Here is a 23,830-nt window from a genome sequence, read left to right on the forward strand (position 1 = left end):
GGAATAGAAGGAAACTTCCCTCAACCGTTTATCTATAACAAACATAGCTAACATCAAAGTTAATGGTGAAAGAGTGAATACTTTCATCCCACCACCAGAAGCAAGTCAAGGATATCTAATCTCACTACCTGTATTTAACTTTATACTGGAGGTCCTACCTAAGAAAAAGGTATAGAGACTGGAAAGGTAGAAATAAACTAAGTCTTTATATGCTAACAACACGACCATCTACATAGAAAATTCTGAGGGCTCTACAAAACTAACGGAACTAATTAAATTTAACAAGGCTGCAGGCTACAAGGGCAATATACAAAAACTGTAAAACATTGCTGAAAGAAATTTAAGACAAATAGATCATGGATTTGAATACTCAATACTGTTAGGATGTCAATTTTCTCCAAATGATCCATAAAGCTAACGCAAATCCAATTAAAATCCCAGCAGCTTTCCTCACAGAAAGTGACAAACTGATTCTAAAACTTATATGGATCTTGGGGCGCTTTGTCAGAAAAGCATGCCACTCAGGGTTGTGAGTTTGAGCCCCATATTGGGTGTAGAGATTATGAAAATAAATAATAAACTTAAAAATAAGTAAATAAATAAACAAAGCTTATGTGGATCTCTCTGCCATAGATCCTTCCCATGTTAAAAATAAAAAAAATAAAAAAATTTAAAAAATTTAAAAATAAAACAAAAACAAAACAAACTTGTGTGGAAACACAAAGGACCTGAAATAACCAAGCAACTATAAAGAACAGAGTTTAAGAATTTATACCATGCAATTTCAAGACTTACAATCATTAAGACAGAAAATATTAGTGTAAAGAAAGACATATTAATCGAAAAGAGTCCATAAACCCATACATATATACAATCATTTTTTGACAAAGATGAGAAGGGCAATTCAATGGCAGAAAGGACAGTGTTTTTTAACAAAGGGTGCTAGAATAAGTGTATAGCCATATGCAGACAAACAAAAAACCCTAACTCAACCCTATACTGACACCATACACAAAAATTAATTGAAAATGGATCACTGACTTAAGAACTAAAATATAAAAAAAGTGGGATAAAATCTTGAGTTAGGCTAAGATTTCTTAGATGAGACAAAAAGCACGAAGCATAAAAGTTTATAAATTGCACTTCATGAAAAATTTAAAATTTGCTCTTCAAAAGACTATTATGAAATGAGTAAATAAGCAACAGACTAAGAGAAAATATATGCAGACCATATACCTAACAAAGGCTTATTATCTAAGGAACTCTTACAACCCAGTAAGAGACATACAACTCAATAAAAGAATGAGCTGGAGATCTGAGTAAACACTTTACCAAAAGAGAGATAGTATAAAAGCATGTGAAAAGATGCTCATATCAAAAACTGTAACTTGTAAGTTTTAAACATGCTATTTATTGCACATTAACTATACTTCATAAAGCTACAACTTTTATTTTTTTAAGATTTTATTTTATTTTAGACAGAGAGAGAGAGACAGCACCCAAGAGAGCCCACGGGGGGAGGAACAGCGGGGGAAAAAAGAAGGGAGAAAGAATCCCAAGCAAACTCTGTGCTAAGCAGGAAGCCCGATACAGGGCTTGATCTCAGGATCCCAATATCATGACCTGAGCCGAAACCAAGAGTCAAACGCTTAACCAACTGAGCCACCCAGGTGCCCCTATAACTTTTTTTAAATAAAATAAACTTACGGCTAACTTATCACACACACAAAAGCAAACAGATGTGCCCATATGACATGTAATGGCTTGGACTGACTACAGATAGTAACACTGTGTACCATGTAGGTTGATTTTAAAGAATGACACTATGATGGACACTACAATTTCCTATATCACATTCAGTCTTCTTTGCCTCCTTCACAGAACCTCAATTATATTTGTCCAAGGACATGTGTCCAGCTAAAGTAAGCAGAATTTTTATCTGTAGCTGTTTACTTTTGTATAGAGGCACTACCCCCTTCTTCCTTGTCCATGCTTGGATATCATGCCTGGGAGCATAGCATCTATACTGTGAACATGAGAACAAAAAGCCAATACTAAGGATAAAGGAGGGGGTGGGGCGAAGAGGAGGAACCTGGTTCCTTGATGACATCCACAGGAGTCATGTCCTAGACTGCCTACGTCAAATTCTTGTTGAGGAAACAGATGTCTTCCTTGTTTAAGTCATTATTTGTGGGTGTTTCTCTTGTACACAGTTGATCCATATTTGTAACATTCAGAGGATTTAGTATCAGAAGTGGGGTTTGAGGTACTAGTTAACCCCAATCACCTCTATGTATTTGTCCAATGTTATGGTCCCACTCTTCCACTAAAAGCCTTACTTTTGTAAGAGACCTGGTGAAGTTGTAAACTCAGTTTATGCTATTGTAATTCAGCAACTCAAAAGCCCAGTCTCTGGTTTTTGAAAGTATCAGCCTTATGACTACAAAGGATAAGAAACTCTCTGGGTTTTTTATGCCTTAAAAAAAATTCTACTTAAGTAAAACTTCTCTGGGTAATGAGAAAAGCAAAGCAAAGCAAAGCAAACCAAACCAAAACAAAATACAAAACAAAAACCCCCGAAATACTGTGTCTATAGATAAAGATGAAACAATGTTTTTGTTCTGCAGTACTATGTCTACCTAAATAAAACTGCTCTAAGGGGGAAAAAAAGAATTCTATATCACTCCTTGACAAGCACCCATAGCATTTTGTGCCTGTGGGTACTTTATTCTAGGTGACAACTTAAGGAACTGTGTTTCACAACTGCATTATATGGACTGCTAAAGTCATATCCTCTGAAACGAATTTTATTCTCATTGCCATCAAACCCAAATAGCTCCTACAACCAGTGTGAGATTCCCATATCTTTGAAGCTCTCTTACATGCCACTAATCTTGATTCCAATTATCAAACAGGTCTGCCTCATAATAGCATATTATAGAAATTACATATAGAAATAATCTGAGTGGGCCGGAGAGCCAAGCCCCAAAGCTATATAACCAATAATAATGCCCAGCTATACCGTAACCATGAGCGCTGTCTAGGAAAAATACCATTTCCACTGGCAGTGCTGCCCCTGAAGGAGTGGATTCCTCTGTCACGGGGCTTGCCACAGCAGTCGTCCTGTTCACTGCTACATATTCACATTGTTTACTTCTAAATCTGGGTCTCAGGTCACATGCCTGTACCCTAACTGCAAGGGAGACTGGGAATACAAATCTTATAATTTCACTGAGAAGACTGAACCCTAATGTGGGAAATTATCCAAATATAAGGAGGGTATCTAAGGTGCTGTGAAACTGTAACTGTCCAAAACTTATGTTATTATATTTACTCAAAACATTTTACACAAGACATTCATATACAATTACACTTAACTGCCCATCACCACTTCTCAGTCATACTTACTGAACGGGCACATTTTTTGGGGGGACTGCTAGAAAGTCCATCCAGTTGCCCATGTTCACCCAGAAATCCTGTCACTTGATCCAAGAAAGAAGATACATCTAACTGGTGCCACTCTACTAGCTTCTGACCTAAAAATTAAAAACAAGGACATATAATAAAACCAATTCTGAACATTCTCATTAAATATTTCTTTGGCACATGCATAATTAAAATTTGTATGGGAACATACACGCCACCCTTCAGCATAAGTTACATAGTGTCTTCATAAACTAGAGGATACATTAATTATAACCAACCTAAGAGACTCCGAGCCATCATGACAGGGCAGCTACTTTATCTGCTGATATCACTTATTGCGATTTAAGAAAAAGAGATTCAGACAAAGCAATATCTATATGAAGCTCAATTAAAATAGTAAAACTAGCTCTATCCCCTGCTTCTCTGGTGAGATTACAACCAGTAATTGAACAATCAATAATTTAATGATAGAAAACCTAAGGGGATCCCTTATAAAAGGACAAGAAAGATAAACAACTATTCTTTGAAAGGACAGAATTGTACAAAAATAGAAAATACTACCATCTCCCAAAGTTACCAGAAACAGACTCCTAAATACATACTTCACAGATATTTAAACATTTCTCAAGGGCATGAACAAAAACCCTTTATCTAAATTATTACAAATAATTCTGAAACTGGATCCAAGTCCAATAGTAAAGATCAATTATTGAGAAAACTGAAAGATAAATGAGAGGTTAAAGACTGTAAGCTGACATAAATCTTACCTGTCCGTGGATCCAGGATGGAAACATACGGGAAATCCCCCAGCTTATAAAACTGTATGTATCTCTGACCTTCCTCACTGTCATGATAAACCTGTTAAATCATTGATATTACAAAAAAGGTCAGCTTCTAATCTTTGGTATATATAAGGATCTTATTCCTACATTAAATAGAAAATGAAAGTTATCTGGCGTGAATTCCCTCAACTTCCTGCCCTCAATCCCTCTGGAAACTTACAGTAACATAAAATCTGTTCTTCCTCCCTTCCCAGTCTATTGCCCTTCCTGCTTATCTGTCCATCTGTCATTCCTCTCAACCATATACATCTTAATAAATCACAATATATTAAGATTATATGGCTCGAGTGCCTAGCATAGTGCTAGACAAAGAGATAACCAATCAACAGGTGCTGAATAAAAGATTACCACTCAGAAAAATACTACTGAATTTAGAGGCCTGCAACACATGAAAAGGCAAATTAATAACATTAATAGCATAAGTTGCAGTGGGAAAATAATTAAGTTCATTCAGAAGTTTTTCAGTTATTTTTTCATAAAATAAAAAATCAGAGCAAGGTCATCTAACTTTAGCTTGATAATTTATATAAAAAGTAATCACAGCCAGCAAGACCCTAAGTGACAAGTCTAAGGGCATATAGATGGGAGTATCAAACTCAAGCTAAAATCCACGCCTTAGGCAAATGTTTTTCCATTACTCCAAGAACTTCTACATCTGCACTGTCAATTATAGTAGCCACTAGAACATGTACCATATTGAAGTACCTGAAATGTGGCTAGTCTGATACTGCTAAGTATAAAATACACACCAAATCTTAAAAACTTAACACCAACAAACAAAAACCCTCGAGATTTCAATATTAATTTTATATGACAGAGCGAATTTTAAAAATATATTAAAATTAATTCCACTTATTTCTTTTGACCTTTTTAAATGTGGCTACTAGAAAACTCTAAATTACTTATGTGGCTCATGTTATATTTCTCCTGAACAGTGTAGTTGTACATTCTATCAAAATATATAAACTCTTCTGAGATATGAGTATTATATGCTTTACATGGCATGGTTCTTTTTTCCTCCTTCCCCTAATAGTTCTTCATTGCTGCCCTTATTTTCACTTGACCTTACCATTTCAGCCATTATGGGTAGTTTTATTTTTTCATATGTCACAATTTAACTGTTATTAATTTTTCCCCATTTTATAACCTAACGCTTCCTCCCCAACATCCCATACTACAAAAGTAAAATACCACAAAAATTTTGATTAACTCTCCATCTCACCTGCCAGAAAATGAAATGTTCCCGGATAATATTCTTCACAGCTTCATTGCTCCATACATCACGGTTGAGGCACTGGCATGCAAAGTCTTGTACATTTTGAATGTTTATCATTAGCCACTTATTTTGCATCTGGCCACACTCTTTGGCCTGTAAGAGTAAAGTAATATAACATTTGTTAGAATCACTTTCTACTTGTAACTGATATGTTTCAGAATTCAGAAGCTGTCTTCATATAAATACTAAGTTTTTTTCCTCAAGTACAACATCTAGAGTTTTCAGTATCTATACAGCATTTACATTAATTTGCATATTTGTATATAATTATACTGTCCATTTTCAAGCATTCTTCAAATTTAAATTATCTGCTTTTCATTTATACACTGTTACTTATTTAATGGCTAAATTTCTACTGTACATTTAAACATCTCTACCTAAAAAAGACTCCACAAACAAGGTCAACAAGTCATATTACTGTATTGTCTCTTCTGACCCCTATCCGTAAATATCTCCCCTTTTAAATAGATGTAAGCAGTATGTACTACTTTGTTGTTTTCTTTTCAATACTTCCATACATGTATATACATATTTCAAAATGTGTTTCCAATACAAAGTTCTAAATACCATTTTCATCCCAATTATCAGGCATGTGCTACTTTACAGAATCACCCTAAACACTTTCAGTAAGAGCTGCTGAGGGTGTCTTCTCTTAAGGTTGTTATTCCTAAGGGTGGATTTCGAAACCTAAGATCACAGGATCACGGAATATTTCAGAATGATCTCCAAGACTCCCCAGTGTATGGTACAAATATCAATCATGAGTGTGTACTTTTTGCTTCACAGTTCCTCATCACCACAAAGACCTAAGAAATAATGCCAAATAGGAAAAGAATAGCAGGAAGGCAAATAAGCAAATGCTACCTCAAACCTCTGCATAAGAACTGAAATGAAAGGCATAGTTTTGAATAATTTTGCCCTGGAATAATATTCTTTTCCTATCAGTTTGACATGGGAAAATCTTAAGGATCAATTAACTTAGATTAATAACAACTGAAGGACATAAACATTTCAAAAGTATTATAATATGTAAAACTAAGAATATCTTCTCTTTTAAGGCTTACACAATCTTGCAAATACTGTTATCCTATTTTTTTGTATGAATCCCCCCAGAGAAAATAATTTTCTAATATTCGCTACTGATTCCACAAGTGAAAACCCAAGTTCTAAAAAGAAGCATCCATGTATTGAGCCAGGAAGCTGTATTTAACTGGTCAAAGCCTTATTTTAAAGTATAGTATAATAATCTTATTATACAAATATAATAAAATACCTCCTTGCTCCCAGGAAGTAATAGTGCTCCACTTAACTTCCTTACCTATAGCATTCACACAGATTTAATAAATGGGTGGTAAGTAATTATACTGTCTTAACTGAAGAAAAGTATCTGAGGGATACCTGGGTGGGTTAAGCACCCAGCTCAGTAGGTTAAGCACCCAACTGTTGATTTTTGGTTCAGGTCATGATCTCAGGGCTGTGAGACTGAGCCCAGCATTGGGCTCCATGCTGAGTGTGGAGCCTGCTTAAGATTCTCTCTCCCTCTTCCCCCCATGTGCTCTCTCTCTCCCTCTCTAAAAAGAAAAAAAGGAAAGAAAAGAGAAGAAAAGGAAAGTATCTGAGAATAAAGAAAAAAATTAACACACATTCTAGAGAGACAGACTGGAGAGAACATATCCCTTTAATAGGATAAATTTACATGTCTGCCTCAAATACAAAGACTAAGGAAACAGGAACAAGGAAAACAAGGAAAAAAATGTGTAGCACCAAAAATAATAAAAGTTCAGAGTTTAGGGGTGCCTGGGGTCACTCAGTTGGCTAAGTGGCTGACTCTTGATTTTGGCTCAGGTCATGATCTCAAGGTCATGAGGTCAAGCACCCCCCCAAGGGGCTCCATACTCAGCAAGGAGTCTGCTAGTCCCTCTCTTTCCTTTCTGCCCCTCCCCCACTCTATCTCTCTAAAATAAATAAATAAAACCTTTTAAAAAATAAAGTCCAGGGCGCCTGGGTGGCTCAGATGGTTAAGTGTCTGCCTTCGGCTCAGGTCATGATCCCAGGGTCCTGGGATCAAGTCCCGCATCGGGCTCCCTGCTCCTTGGGAGCCTGCTTCTTCCTCTGCCTCTCTGTCTCTCATGAATAAATAAATAAAATCTTTAAAAAATAAATAAATAAAGTCCAGAGTTCAAAAATGATGCAGAACCATTTGTTTCCTGTGTTTAAAAAATTCGTTTATTAGCATTCATGCTTTCATTAATTCAGATTCATTCATTCAACAGGCACTTACTGAGAACCTACCATGTTTCAGGTACAGTTACAGATGCTGGCTTATAGCAATTACCAAAACACAAAAATCCCTGCCTTCATGAAGCTTTACATTGGGGGCAAAACCTTATAGCAGCAAAAACACCTGAAGATCTAGAACACCTGGGTGACTCAGTTAAGTGTCTGCCTTTGGCTCAGGTCATGATCCCAGGGTCCTGGAATCAAGGTCTTCATCGGACTCCCTGCTCAGTGGGGAGCCTGCTTCTCCCTCTGCCACTCTCTCGCTTTCTCTCTCCCTCTCTCTCTGACAAATAAATAAATAAAATATTTTTTAAAAACCAAAAAAACCACCTGAAGATCTGTTAAGAAATTACTGCTAGAAGGAAGGAGCCAAAGAAGATACAAATTTCATGCAAAGGAACAATGTCTGGATAAGAGGTAAGAGTCTTAACACAATCTCACTAAGTATACAAATTATATGAGTCAAGGACTAGAGGTGAGAGTGGACCATGGGACAATGATCAATCTTCCCTCTTGGAATCTATTAAGCTGTTCTGAGTCAATATTCCAAAGCTATTACAGGGAGACCCAAGTGTGGCTACACCAAACAGAGAGATGTGTGATGGGATTTATCATGACAAGGGGTAACAGTAAAGACTAACTTCTCTCTCAGTCCCAGACAGGAAAGTACAAAAAGTAAGGATATAGAAGAAAAATAATTTGTTTCAATAACAAATATATAGCCACAAAGGTAAAAGGGAAATATTAAAATATGCACAGTACTTTCTTATGGAAATGTTAATTACTTTCACCCACATTTAGAGCAAGTACTTTTGAAATTAATAAAGTACTCTTAGTGATTAGGACAAGGTGCATGTGTAACTGAACAATTTTAACAAATAAATATGCATTTCTTATTAAAATAAGGAATATCAAGGAAATTGTTCTGACTCTTTCTGTACAATATACTCCAGATTATGCCAATCATTCAATCATTTAACGAAAATTTAATGAGGGCCAACTATGTGCCAGAAACTCTTCCAGGCACTGTGGAACAGTAAATAAAACAAAGTCCCCGGGCGCCTGAGTGGCTCAGTGGTTAAGCGTCTGCCTTCAGCTCAGGTCATGATCCCAGGGTCCTGGGATTGAGCCCCGCATCAGGAATTTTGGTCGTGAACCCCCTGCTCAGTGGGAACACTGCTTCTCCCTCTCCCACTCCCCCTGCTTGTGTTCCCTCTCTCCCTGTGTCTCTTTCTGTCAAATAAATAAATAAAATCTTAAAAAAAAAAGAATAAATAAAATAAAGTCCCTGTGTTCACGGAACTTAAGGGCTAAATGGAGAAATAAGAAAACCTAAGGGGCGCCTAGATAGGTGGCTCAGTCGGTTGAGCATCCGACTCTTGATCTCAGCTCAGATCTTGATCTCAGGGTTGTGAGTTCAAGACCTGCAAAGGGCTCCATGCTGGATGTGGAGCCTACTTGAAGAAAAAAAAAAAAAGAAAAGAAAAGAAAACCTAAGAAATGTTCCACTGCCCAGGTCAGATCATTCATCCTAAGTGCTTTGCTCACTCAGCTCCAACCACATTGGTTTTCTTGGCTGTATCCGAACTAGGCCTAGGTCTTTCCCGTATCAGTTCCTTTACGTTTAACTGTTTTGTCTACTCTTCCCCTGGACCTTTATGATTCACACTCCCTCATTCCATTCAGGTTTCTATCAAATCTCATCCTTTCATAATCTTCCCTCATCTTCCTATCTAAAATAGTTTTGGGGCACCTGGGTAGCTCAGTCGGTTGTGTCTACCTTCAGCTCAGGTCATGATACCAGAGTCCCAGGTTCGAGTCCCACATCAGGCTCCCTGCTCAGTGGGGCATCTGCTTCTCCTTCTGACCCTCCTGTCCCCCCAAGCCTCGTGTGTGCTCTCTCAAATAAATAAAATCTTTAAAAATAAAATAAAATAGTTCTGTCCCCTCACGATTATAAACATATGTGAAATTTATGAAATCAACCTTGCTTTCAATTTACCGGTAGGAACACTTGTACTTAATGGCCCCAAACAAACAAAAAAAACCCCTCTCTCTCCTTCCCTCATTCTATTTTACTCTTTCTCCCAGCAGCTACTGTAACCTGAAATTTCTCCTCCTCTCTCTTCCTCTCCTTCCCACTCTCTCTCTATGGACATATCAAACATGCATATAAAATACATGCATGTTATATACTGCTTGTTTTTTGTTTATAGTATGTTTCTCCCTCTAGATCATAAACTTTTTGACAGCAAGAACTTTGTGTAGTTTGTTATCCGCTTATAGGTACCAAATACCCATTTTCCCCTTCTCCCTCTTAGTAACAGAACCTCCAACTTTTTGCGAAGCATCGGATTTCCTAGTGTCTCTTGCAGCTAGGTTTGGCCATGTTGTAGAGTTCTGGTTAACGGGGTATGAGCAGAAGTGATATGAACAACTTTTTTTTTTTTTAAGATTTTATTTATTTATTTGAGAGAGAGAATGAGAGACAGAGAGCATGAGAGGGAAGAGGGTCAGAGGGAGAAGCAGACCCCTCGCTAAGCAGGGAGCCCGATGTGGGACTCGATCCCACGACTCCAGGATCATAACCTGAGCCGAAGGCAGTCGCTTAACCAACTGAGCCACCCAGGCGCCCTGATATGAACAACTTTTAGGTTGTGCCTTTATTTTTTTTTTTTATAGATTTTATTTATTTACTTTTGAGAGACACAGAGAGAGAGTGAGCACGAGCAGGGGAGAGGAGCAGAGGGAGAAGTAGACTCCCTGCTGAGCAGGGAGCCCAATGCCACACTCGATCCCAGGACCCTGGGATCATGACCTGAGCTGAAGGCAGACGCTTAACCAACTGAGCCACAGGAGGTACCCTAAAAGCTGTGCCTTTAACGGGAAAAAGTGCGCCCTTCTCAACCCCTTCCCTCCATGCTGGTTGGAAAGCAAACAAGGTGGTAAGCCATCTTGATTCTTATGAAGAGAGGCAAGCAAGACCTAGGGAATAGCAGTGCAAGACAGAAAAAAACACACTCCTAATAACTTCATGTAGCAGAACCACTCTAACAGTCTGGACTTCTATCTTATTTAAGCTACTGTCTGCTTTCTTCCTAGTGTCTCTCTCTCTCATATGCAGTCAAATCTTTATCCCAACAAATACAATCCCCATTACCTAGCATAAGGCCTTGTAATTCAAGGCTTCAATAAATAGTTATTGAGTAAACAAGTGAATTAATCAGTCTCTCATGTGGTTAGCATCAACCACAACACTTGAACATACTCTACTTCTAGTTACACTAAAAAAGTCCAGTTTCTAAACCTGTCAAACTGTGGCTCAAATCTACATCTAAGATGGTGCCCAAACCTATGGGTCCTGCCTGAGCAGCCAGTGTTCCTCTAATTTTCAATATTTACCTTCCTAATCTTCAATGACTTAATTCTGCATATTACCTCCCTAATTTTTATAAAACTAATATACATTAGTCATAATTAAATGCCTACCTTTTGTTAAGTATTTATGTCATTTATAGATTTATAAACAATAAAGTTTGAAGTTTAGTATTATCAGTGAATAAAGGATTGTTGTGAATAATACAGGTCATGAAATACAAAGAATATAACTTAACAAAATAATACCAAAAAAGATTCACATTTTCCCTCAAAGAACAAGCAGCAGAGTAACTGCTTTTATGAACCCAAAGTGATCAAATTAAATCAAGCTCATAGTTACTTCATTAAGCCCTAGAGCAACTCAGAAGCTACTAAAAAATGGAAAACCTGGCTAAACAAACGCAGATCCTTTTTGTCTTTCATACTGCTGCTATTCTCTCTCAATGGCTGAATTTTCACCAGAACAACAGAAAGGATAGGCAGCTGCCATATTTAGATCACCAGGCCAAGAAAAGGAAAACATCTTTGAGCTGACTAATGAATATCAAAGACTCTCAACTCTAGTCTTATTTACATGACAAAAAGAAATGCTTGGGCTTCTGGGTGGCTCAGTGGGTTAACTGTCTGCCTTAGGCTCAGGTCGTGGTCTGGGGTCCTAGGGTGGAGCCCTGCCCTGCCATGGGCTCCACGCTCAGTGAGGGGCCTGCTTCTCCCTCTGCCTGCCCTTCCCCTTGCGTGTGCTTGGTCTCTACCTCAAATAGGTGAATAAAATCTTAAAAAAAAAAAAAAAAAGAAAGAAAGAAAAGAGAAGAGAAGAAAAGCTAAGCTAAGTTTGTTTGGTCAAATCACTATCATTTGTATTTTCTGTTACATGTTGCCAAACACTTTCAGGTTTTACAATTCAGAAAATTAAAACTGAAGAACAGACTTAGTTAAATTTTTAATCCTCAGTATTTCATTTAGGCTACTCTAAGAGTATGTCAAAGTACAAAATCTTTTAAAAAACAATCATAATTCACTTCCAAATATGCAGCTACAAACATCACTTTTCTGAGTATTGTTTGGCCTACTTTATGCTTAACAGGTAAGACCTGAAATTTAAGGTAATTTACATCTATGGAAATGCTATTCTGACTCAAAAGAGCATTAACATGCTAGTTATCACACAAAAGCAACTGTTTGAACACTTCAACAGAATATTTAAAATCCTAACCAAACTCATTCATTTAACAGATACTATGCTTCTGTAAAATACCAGAAACTGGGGGCACCTGGGTGGGTCAGTCAGTCAAGCGTCTGCCTTCGGCTCTAGGGGCGGGGAGTGTCCCTGTTCAGCAGGAGTCTGCTTTTGCTCTCCCTCTGCCCCTCCCCCCAGCTCCTACTTTCTAATAAATAAAATCTTAAAAAAAAAAAAAATCCCAGGAACTGGGTCCCAAGGATTACCAAAATAAAAAGAAACATGTTACCCCTGCCCTCTTTACATTTATAATTTAGCAGACAATCAAGTAAACCTGCTCTGGAAAGCTTTTCTTTGGCTTTAGCCAAATTAAAACCAAAAAACTGAAGAAGAATATCTTCTGCAACTACATATTCTTTTAAAATACAACAGGATGGGCGCCTGGGTGGCTCAGTCGTTAAGTGTCTGCCTTCGGCTCAGGTCATGATCCCAGGATCCTGGGATCGAGTCCCATATTGGGCTCCCCACTCGGCTAGAAGCCTGCTTCTCCCTCTCCCACTCCCCTGCTTGTGTTCCTGCTCTCGCTGTCTCTCTGTCAAATGATAAAAAAAATCTTTAAAAAAAATTAATTAATTAATTAAATAAAATACAACAGGATCCCCATAAAAATATGGGCAAAAGATACCTACAATTCACAAATGGCCAATAAACACAGGCACACTATTCTCAGTAGTAATCAAAGAAACACAAACTAAAAAAATTAAGATTTTTTCCCCCCAAAAACTACCAAATGGCAAAGATTGTGTGATACCACACAAGGATAATAAAAGGAATTTATGAAACAATCTCATATACTGCTGGTAGAAATGTAAATCAATGCAACTTTTTAGGTATTTCATACTTGTGTCATACTTATTAAGATGCCAATTCTCTATACTCTGGAAACTTTTTTGTTCTTAGAAAGAAAAAAATGGCATTGAAAATGCAAAAGGATTCATAGCTAAGGCTTACAATTTCCAGCAACTTACTGTTTCAAAGCTGCCTTTATGCATCAAATCAATAGGTGGCCGGAAGAGATCTGCAAGGGTAGTTAGTTTCTTATCTATTGCTCCTCCATTTCTTAATTCCTGTTCTTGCCGAACTGCAACACAGGAGGATAGGAAAGTTTCAGTTAGCCAGAAAATAAAAGCCATGAATCTCAAAATATAAACATGCATCAACTGCAAGAATTACTGAACAATGTGCCTGACCGTGCCTGACCTCATGCAAATGCAAATATCTAATGCTGATTCTGAAAAACATACAAAGCATGGTGGGGAGGGAGTCTTTTAAGACTTAGTGGTGCTCTCAATCCAAATGTAAGGACAAAAGCTGAAAATTACAGTAGAGTCACCTACTCAAAATATTTCCTTCTCATATTCCAAGGGAACTTGAGCACAGGAGAAAATTTTCATCTCCATTTATCCAGTTCTGAAGGTTAAGCCTAATATATCTGTTGTTTCTAGCTACACTGCCAATCTTTAAAGATTCTGGCAGTGAGAGAGAAGGACCACCTGTTGTCACCTTCTCCTGGAAGGGTATAGGCTTCCCTGGATGACCTGAATCAGTTTGGGTTCCCCCTTTCAACTCTCTCCAAAGTTACAAGACCTACCTGTGCTGCAATGAGCTCATTATAAATCAACTACAAAATCAAGCATGGTCCAACAGTTTTTCATATATTCTCTAAACAACTTTCCTTTTTTTAAAAGATTCCATTGCTAAATCACTACTAAATCCTCTAAAAGTATAAGGCCAAGAATCTCATTCTAACTTATTCCACAGAAAGATATAAATCTATTCCAAACAACTATAGCCAAAATGGTAAGAGTGGCTGCTTTGGGTGGTGTGGTTTTTTTTCCTCTTCTATTTTTCAATCCCCTACAATAACCATTTTCATTGTGGTCATTCCTTTAAACTGACAGATAGGATTTTTTTTTTCCACCAATTATTCATTTATTGTTTTAAAGTACAGCTGACATACAATATTCTTTTAGTTTCAGGTGTACAACATAGTGATTCAACAATTATATGCATTACAAAATGCTCACCGTTAAACGTAGTTACCCTTCGTCACCATACAAGTTATTACAGTATTAACTGACTATATTCCCAATGTTGTAGCTTTCATCACTGTGACTTATTTTATAACTGGAAGTTTATACCTCTTAATCCCCTTCATCTACTTCCCTTATCCTCCCACTCCCTCTGGCAACGCCCAATTTATTCTCTGTATTGAGGAATCTCTTTTTCACTTCTTTGTTCATTTGTTTTGTTTCTTAGATTCCACATATACGTGCAATCGTATGGTATTTGTCTTTGTCTGATTTATTTCACTTAGCATAATATCCTCAAGGACCATAATGTTGCTCCATAATGTTGCTGTGAATGGCAAGGTTTCATTCTTTTTTGTGACCAAGTATTATTCCACTGTGTACATAATACATCTTCTCTATCCATTCATCTATTGATGGACACTTAGGCTGCTTCCGTAACTTGGCTACTGAAAATAATGTTGCAATAAACAAAGGGGTGCATATTTGTTTTCTTAGGATAAATACCAAGAGTTATAAATTACTGGGTCATATGGTATTGCTAGTTTTTAGAGGGAACCTCCATATTGTTTTCCATAGTGGCTGCAATCCCATCAACAGTGCACAAGAGTTCCCTATTCTCTACATCTTTGCCAGCACTTCTTATTTCTTGTCTATTTCATACTAGCCATTCTGACTGATGTGAGGTGAGATGTCAGGATCTTGAGGGAAACCATCTTTTTCTTTTATTATAGTCAGCATTTAAGTGCTCATTCAAAAGCTAATTAACTTTGTAAATTACCAGATTTCTTACATTTCTCCATCACCTTTTTTTTTTTTTAATTAAAAGTTTGCTTTCAGGGCGTCTGCCTCTGGCTTGGGTTGTGATCCTAGGGTCCTGGGATCAAGCCCCGCATCGGTCTCCCTGCTCAGTGGGAAGCCTGCTTCTCCCTCTCCCACTCCCCCTGCTTGTGTTCCCTCTCTCACTGTGTCTCTCTCGGTCAAAATAAATAAATAAAATCTTTAAAAAAAAAGTTTGCTTTATTTTTCTGTTGAATCAAGTATTAGCCCCCAGTTTACAGTTTTTTTATGCCTTCCAAACAGTAGCACAGTTAATATCACCTTATCAATAGCCAAAGAATAAATCAAATCAGTCCCAGTGGGTATATCCACATCTAGACTGTTCGGTTGGTCAGGAACTCTTATTTGTTTGCTTTAGCTTTTAGTTCTTGGTTATATCTCCAAATACGAAAGAGCTGAGAAGCTCTTGCTACCCCCACAAAGAAATTAACAGCAAAGAGACTCCAGTTTTGGGGGATAATTACAAGTGAGTATCTTGACCAAATAAACCCTGTGGCCATCAAAACAGCAAGACCAAATAAACCCTGTGGCCATCAAAACAACATCAAACTCAGCTGTGCTGAGTTTCTCTGCAGGTCTGGCCAGGTCAGCCAAGCCAGCACACACCAACCCCCATTTCATAATTGGAGCCCAGAAAAAAACTGTTTTGGGACCTGCAGGGTGGTTGTACAACGGCCTCAATTTCTCCAGCAGCAGGAGCTCCACTTTATCGAGGACCCAGTGGTAGGTGGTCCGAAGGCCCCGGGCACCAGCGGCTGACATCTCTGCAGACGAGTTGGTCGTGGGCAGTCGAGTGGGACAGTGGCCGTGTGCTCCTCCCACCAGGTACGCAGGGGCCCAGAAAAGATTGAGGGGGTGGAGGCTCTGCGACCTCCATCACTCTTAATATTCTTCTGTTACCAGTTAGGTTAGCATTTGGAACAATTTAGCTTAAGGGGAAGTTAGTAACAATCACAGACTGAATTCATAATTTCCTTTTAAAATAAGGTGACTCCTCAAAGTAATTAGGCCTGATATTAAACATCTTTTTCTTTTTAAGAAAAACTATATAAAACAAACCAGGATCCTGACCTGTAGGGGAGCAGATGGGTGCTTTTCCATCTTGTGGTTTTCTATGTGGGAGAAAGAGAGGGGAGGAGAAAATGGAGAAGGAAGAACAAAGAGAGATAATAAACTGGTACAAGATACTTACTAGTTTCAGTTTGAAAATCTCGGAAACCATCAAATATTGAACGTGCAGGCCGTCGTCTTTTAGGAGCTTTCGGGAAAAAATAGAAATGATACAAAAATTTAAACCTTAATTTTCAAATGATTCTAAAACCTTCCCTATCTGCAAGTATTTCTTGTTTTAAAACACTCATAGATTTATAAAGGTGTCCTTCAAAAAATAAAATATTTAAACCATGAGAGACGATGGACTCTGAAAAACAAACTGAGGGTTCTAGAGGGGAGGGGGTGGGAGGATGGGTTAGCCTGGTGATGGGTATTAAAGAGGGCATGTTCTGCATGGAGCCCTGGGTGTTATATGCAAATAATGAATCATGGAACACCACATCAAAAACTGTAATGTATGGTGATTAACATAATAAAAAAAATGAAAAAAAAATTTTAAAAACCTTCAAGTCATTCATATAAAATTAAGTCAACCATCTTCAGCCCAACCATTCTGTTTTACAAATAAGAAAATTAAGGCCCAGTTAAGAGACTTAACCAAACTTGTGTAAAAGATAAGAACAAAGATTTTAAGGATGACTCCCCATGCTGATGAAGCTACATACATGCTGCAAATATCTAATTCAGGTTAGCCTAAGGGATCTGACCATCTTTTGGTGAAACGCCTGAGTGAGTACCTACCTTCTAAACCATATTTAAGAACAACTTCTTAGTCAATGGATACACATGTAGAATTATAAACACCAAAAACATTTTTAATTTTGCAAGAAAAATTTTTCCACAGTTACACAATGGGTTAGTGAGAGAAAAGGAAACAGAACCAAGATCTTCTGAAACCCAATACAGTATCTATTACCCAATCCGTAAGTATTTTATAAAGTCTAGAAAGCAATAATAAAAATGTTATCTTCCTATATGTATATGTTCAGATCATTTGCCAGATCATTTATATACATTACAATAAACAAGGACATTTAACAATTCCTTCAATATGGGTAACAGTTATTAAATTGGCTTATGGCATGCCTGGCCAGCATGTAAACAGAACAATGCTTCATGTCAATAAATGATGAATAGCAGTAAGATTAGGAAGTATAAAGTCCCCACCCCATGTCAAAGCATCTTTCCCAAAAGTCTGTATATGCCATTATATAAGATAATTCTTTCTATCCAAGAACAATTAAGTAAAAAGCAAAACAAAATGCAGAACCATATATTAAAAAAAAATCTCATTTTTGTGTGAAGTATTATCTGTATATAATTTATGCACATTTGTGTATTTATGTTAAAGAATCACAATATTATCTCAAGGAAAAGAGATATGACTTAAAGGAAAAAGAAACTTCCATGTTTTAGTTCTATATTGAATTTTATTTATATTTATTTAAACTGAAAATTTTTTAATTTAAATATTTCATTATTTTCTCCTCCCTTCCTCTTTCCCTCCTTTCCTTTATAAAGCAACAGCAAGGAATGTTATTCTTTCCAATCTTGTAACTATTTTTAATCAAGAGTTCCTATTTCAAATGTATAGGTTTCTAGTAGGAACAATATGGCCTCTCAAATAATGCCTTCTTAAAACTCTTTAGCAGATACTTTTAACCGTAACAATTAAAAAAGTAAGGATATCTGAGGATAAGGCACAGAATGGCTGCCTAGAGTATATGATTATTGGGGAGGTAGTACACAAAAGATAATTTTCTTCTACTTTGAAAATGACAAAGGCAGGCCACTCAATATTCTTTTTTTTTTCTTTTTAAGATTTTATTTATTTATTTGAGAGAGAGAGCATGAGAGGGAAGAGGGCCAGAGGGAGAAGCAGACTCCCTGCTGAGCAGGGAGCCCGATGCGGGACTCGATCCCGGGACTCCAGGATCATGACCTGAGCCGAAGGCAGTCGCTTAACCAACTGAGCCACCCAAGCGCCCAGGCCACTCAATATTCTACATTATTTCACACACACCACCCACTTTCTTCCCACTGTAGCCCTTCTATATCAGGCATCTGATCTCCTGGGAGTCTCCTACTTCCTCTTTTGCTAGCTTTGGACTCAACCCCTTTTATTTCTTGGGCTCATAACCTGCTCCCATTTGTTTCCTCCTTATTTATGCTAAGTCTAACCAAGAACCTCTCCTCAGGCCACACACAACACCTCTAGTCCTAGGACCATTATTATAGGCATACCTTAGAGATAATGTAGGTTTGGTTCCAGACTACCACAATAAAGCAAATATCACATTAAGAGGAGTCAAATGAATTTGAGTTTCCCAGTGCATATAAAAGTTATGTTTACACAAAGTTTACCACTGAATAATACAGATTTGAACTGCATGAGTCTACTTATATGTGGGAATTTTTCAATAAATACAGTACAGTACTGCAAATGTGTTTTCTCTCATGATATTTTTTAATAACATTTTTTTTCCAACTCAATTTTTTGCTAAGAATACAGTATATAATACATATAATATACAAAATATGTGTTCATCGACTATTTACGTTCTTGGTAAGGCTTCCAGTGAACTGCGGATTACTAGTTAAGTTTTGGGGTGGGCGGGGGGAGATTGGGGGGGTCAAAAGTTATATGCAGATTTCAATGGCTTGGGGGGTCAGCTCCCCTAACCCGAGTTGTTCAAGGGACAACTGTGTACTGTAGTCCATCATGTGTGCAATAGTACTGTGTCTAAAAAAAATGTACACATTTGGGGCGCCTGGGTGGCTCAGTCATTAAGCGTCTGCCTTCGGCTCAGGTCCTGGGATCGAGCCCCGCTTCGGGCTCCCTCTTCAGCGGGAAGCCTGCTTCTCCCTCTCTCACTCCTCCTGCTTGTGTTCCTTCTCTCGCTGTGTCTCTCTCTGTCAAATACATAAAATCTTAAAAAAAAATGTACACATTAATTAAAAATATTTTATTGCTAAAAAATGCTAACCATCATTGGAGTTTTCAGCAAGTTGTAATCTTTTTGCTGGTGGAGGGCCTTGCCTCTATGTTGATGGCTGCTAGAATGATCATGGTGGTAGTTGCTGAAGTTGGAGTGGCTGTGGCAACTTCTTAAGATAATGAAGTTTGCTGCATTAATTGACTCTTCTTTTCACAAATGATTTCTCTGTAGCATACAATGTTGTTTGATAGCATTTTACCCACAGTAGAACTTCTTTCAAAATTGGAGTCAAACAAGCGGCACCTGGGCTGGCTCAGTTGGTGGAGCATGTGACTCTTAATCTTGGGGTTGTGAGTTTGAGCCCTACAGTGGGTACAGACATTATTTTTAAAATAAATACATAAATACATTTTTTTAAAAAATTGGAGTCAATCCTCTCAAACCTTGCTGCTGCTTTATCAACTAAGTTTATGTAATATTGTAAATCCTTTGTTGTCATTTCAACAATCTTCACAGCATTTTTACCAGGAGTAGATTCCATCTCAAGAAACCATTTTCTTTGCTCATCCATAAGAAGCGACTCCACATCCATTTAAATTTTATCAAGAGACTGCAGTAATTCAGTTACATCTTCAGGCTCTACTTGTAATTCTAGTTCTCTTGCTATTTCTACTCACATCTGCACTTGCTTCCTCCACTGAAGTCTTGAACCCTCAAAGTCATCCATGAGGGTTGGAATCAAATTCTTTCAAACTCCTGTTAATGATGTTATTTTGAGGGGCGCCTGGGTGGCTCAGTCAGTTAAGCAGCTGCCTTTGGCTCAGGTCATGATCCCAGCGTCCTGGGATCAAGGTCCGCATCGGGCTCCTTGCTCAGCGGGGAGCCTGCTTCTCCCTCTCCCTCTGCCTGCCTGCCGTCCCCCCCTGCTTGTGCTCTCTCTCTCTCACTATCTCTCTCTGTGTGTCAAATAAATAAATAAAAAGTCTTAAAAAAATGTTATTTTGACCCCTTCCCATGAATCGTGAATGTTCTTAATGGCATCTAGAATGGTGAATCCTTTCTAGGTCTTCAATTTACACTGCCCAGATCCATCAAAAGAATCATTCACTATCTATGGTAACTATTGCTTAACAAGATGTATTTCTTTAATAAGACTTGAAAATAAAAATTTCTCTTTAATCCATGGGCTACAGAATGGATGTTGTGTTAGCAAACATGAAAACAACATTAATCTTGTTGGACAATAACATCAGAGCTCTTAGATAACCCGGTATATTGTCACTGAACAGTCCTATTTTGAAAAGAACCTTTTTTTTCTAAGCAGTAGGCTTCAACAGTTGGCTTAAAATATTCAGTAAACCATGTTGTAAACAGATGTGTTGCCATCCAGGTTTTGTTGTGCCATTTATAGGACTCAGGCAGGGCAGATTTAGCATAATGCTTAAGGGCTCTAGGATTTTCAGAATGGTAAATGAGCATCAGCTTCAACTTCAAGTCACCAGCTGCATTAGACCCTAACAAGAGAGCCAGCCTGTCCTTTGAAGATCTGAAGCATTGACTTCTCCTCGCTAGCTCTGGAAGTCCAAGATAGCACCTTCTTCCAATAGAAGGTTGTTTTGTCTACATTGAAAAATCTGTTGCTTAGTGTAGCCACCTTCAATGAATTATCTGAGCGAGATCTTCTGGATAACTTGCTGCAGTTTCTACATCAGCACTTGCTATTTCACTTTGCACTTTTATGTTATGGAGACAGCTTCTTTCCTTAAACCTCATGAACCAACCAACCTCTGCTGGCTTCAAATTTTTCTTCTATAGCTTCCTCATCTCTCTCAGCCTTCAAAGAATTGACAAGAGTTAGAGTCTTGCTCTGGATTAGATTTTGGCTTAAGGGAATGTTGTGGTTGGTTTGATCCTCCATCCTGACACTAAAACTTTCTCCTTATCAGCAAGCAACAGGTTGTTTCACTTTCGCATCATTCATGTGTTCAATGGAGTAGCACTTCTCATTTCTTTCAAAAATTTTTCCTTTGCATTCATAACTTGGCTAACTGGCACAGGAGGCTTAGCTTTTGGCCTATCTCAGCTCTCAATATGCCTTCTTCACTAAGCTTAATCATTTCTAGTTTTTGATTTAAAGTGAGAGACGTGCAACTCTTCCTTTCACTTGGACACTTAAAGGACATTGTAGGGTTATTGACTGGCCTAATTTCAATATTGCTGTGTTTCAGGGAATAGAGAGGCCCAAGAAGGAGAGAAAGGGAATGGCTGGCTGGTGAACCAGTCATATCAATTAAGTCCACCATCTTATATGGGTGTGGTTTGTGATGCCCAGAAACAATTATAATAGTACAATCAAAGATCATGGATTATAGATCACTGTAACAAATATAGTAATAATGAAAACATTTGAAATATTGCAAGAATTACCAATATGTAACAAAGAGACATGAAGTGAGCAAATGCTGCTGGTAAAATGGCGCTGAAAGACTTGTTCACCACAGGGTAGCCACAAACCATTCATTTGTAAAAAGCACAATATTTGTGAAGCACAATAAAACAAGGAATGCCTGTACTCCCACCTGCCTCTTCAATATGTGTTTCCTGACTCTTCCAAGCAATTTGCTATACAGCAAACATCAGTCCTTTGTATTCTCACTCTATTGCCATGTAACAGGAATGCTGGTCACCGAGGTCTAAGATGCTAAGCTACAAATTGCTAATAAAAGACTCAAAATGAGATTCATAGAATAGGGGAGTGGGACAGGTGGAAAATAAAAATTTAGTTAGAAGAGTGGCACTGATCCCATTTTCACAACTCCCTGTTGATAACTGGCTTAAGAGAAGACATCTGGATTTTCAGATCTGCTTCTGCAATCTGTTGTTATTCCCATAGCTCAAGTAAATGAAGGAAATTAAAAGTCAACCTAACACAGATACATAGTTGTAAAGGGGAGCAGTATTTTAATAGTGTTTTGAGATCACTGTGAATATTCTCCTTTGATACTGTACCAAAACTCAACCAGTAGTAGTTTCTTAAAGGTTAACTGCAGCATGGAATCTAAAATCTTATCAATGAACTTTTCATTATCTGCTCCATCAAAATCCATTGGTCTATGTGGTAGGCAGTCTCTAGGATGGCCTCCAATTATCCCAATTTCTCAATATTCATAACCTGTGTGTGAATATCTTGAATAAGGGCAGGATCAAATGGAATGTGGCAGAGGTGAGGTGATGGGTTGTCACTTCTAAGAAAGATGGTGGCTTCTAAAATGGGCTGCCTTCTCTTGCTCTCTCATTTGCTCTTTGGTAAGGAACTGATGATGTCTTTAGTCAACCAACAGCCACATGAGTAAGCTTAGGAGATCCTCCTCTACTCAAGCCTTGAGATGATTATAGCTCTGGCTGATACCTTGATTATACCCTTGTGAGAGACCCTAACCAAAGATACCTAGCCAAGCCACACCTGGATTGCTGAACCACAGAAACTGTGAGATAACAAATGTTTGTTGTTTCAGGAAGCTAAATTTTGGAACAATCTGTTACACAGCAATAGATAACTAATCTATCCATCTATACATCTTATCTTATTGTCTGTCCTTTTACCTATGCACAATTTTGTAATATGGTGCACTGGTCAGGGGCACCTGGGTGGCTCAGCTGATTAAGCGACTGCCTTTGGCTCAGGTCATGATCCTGGAGTCCCAGGATCGAGTCCCTCGTCGGGCTCCCTGCTCAGCAGGGAGTCTGCTTCTCCCTCTGACCCTCCCCCCTCTCATGCTCTATCTCATTCTCTCTCTCAAATAAATAAATAAAGTATTTAAAAAAATATATGGTGTACTGGTCATTTGAAAATATTAGTTCAGGGGCACCTGGGTGGATCTGTTGGTTAAGCGTCTAATCTTGATTTCGGCTCAGGACACAATCTCAGGGTTGTGAGATCAGCCCTGCATTGGGCTCCGCTCTGGGCATGGAGCCTGCTTAAGATTCTCTCTCTGTCCCACTCCCCAACCCCACTAAAAAAAAAAAAAAAGAAAGAAAGAAAAAGAAAATATTTGTTCACTGAGTTATGCAAACATTCCAAACACTGACCATTTCATTATACAATAATAATAAAAAATCAACATCTGTTAATGACACCACTAATCTCATCAGAAAGCCTTTAAGTAATGGGAAGCTATCAACTCCTAATCGTGGATATAAACTTTCTAAAATTCTAATTTTTGCCTGAAAGCTTTTTTTTAAAAAATAATAACTGGTAACAAACAATGTCAGTTGTTTGTCTTAAAGCAGTAATAGGCCTTTTTTCAGATCCAAGAAAATGTCTGCCAAATGCCTAAGTCTACATAACCATAGTTTGTCAGCAATCTTTCAAGTAAAAATAATGTTCCATAAAAAAAAAAAAAACAGCTAGTTTAGTTCACAACTCAACCATAAAAGTGCTTTTCCTTAAAGTAACCACACTACTTCAG

General features: G+C 37.9%; 1 protein-coding gene across 4 annotated transcripts in view; it reads right to left on the reverse strand.

Moving 5' to 3' along the window:
• UBXN7 (UBX domain protein 7) overlaps positions 1-23,830 on the reverse strand; it is a 57,742-nt gene that overhangs the window by 9,951 nt on the left and 23,961 nt on the right. For all 4 annotated transcript variants that reach the window (XM_073894924.1, XM_073894921.1, XM_025876057.2 and 1 more), the window contains 5 exons: positions 16,502-16,567; positions 13,408-13,520; positions 5,491-5,637; positions 4,194-4,284; positions 3,409-3,536 (listed from right to left, as the gene is read on the reverse strand). In XM_073894924.1, coding sequence (XP_073751025.1) covers positions 3,409-3,536; positions 4,194-4,284; positions 5,491-5,637; positions 13,408-13,520; positions 16,502-16,567 — 545 coding nt within the window. The remainder of the gene's footprint in view (positions 1-3,408; positions 3,537-4,193; positions 4,285-5,490; positions 5,638-13,407; positions 13,521-16,501; positions 16,568-23,830) is intronic.

The sequence above is a fragment of the Callorhinus ursinus genome, unplaced genomic scaffold, assembly GCF_003265705.2.
Source record: "Callorhinus ursinus isolate GAN/ISIS: 27379988/994484 unplaced genomic scaffold, GSC_fseal_2.0 scaffold1, whole genome shotgun sequence".
Taxonomy (NCBI): Eukaryota; Metazoa; Chordata; class Mammalia; order Carnivora; family Otariidae; genus Callorhinus; species Callorhinus ursinus.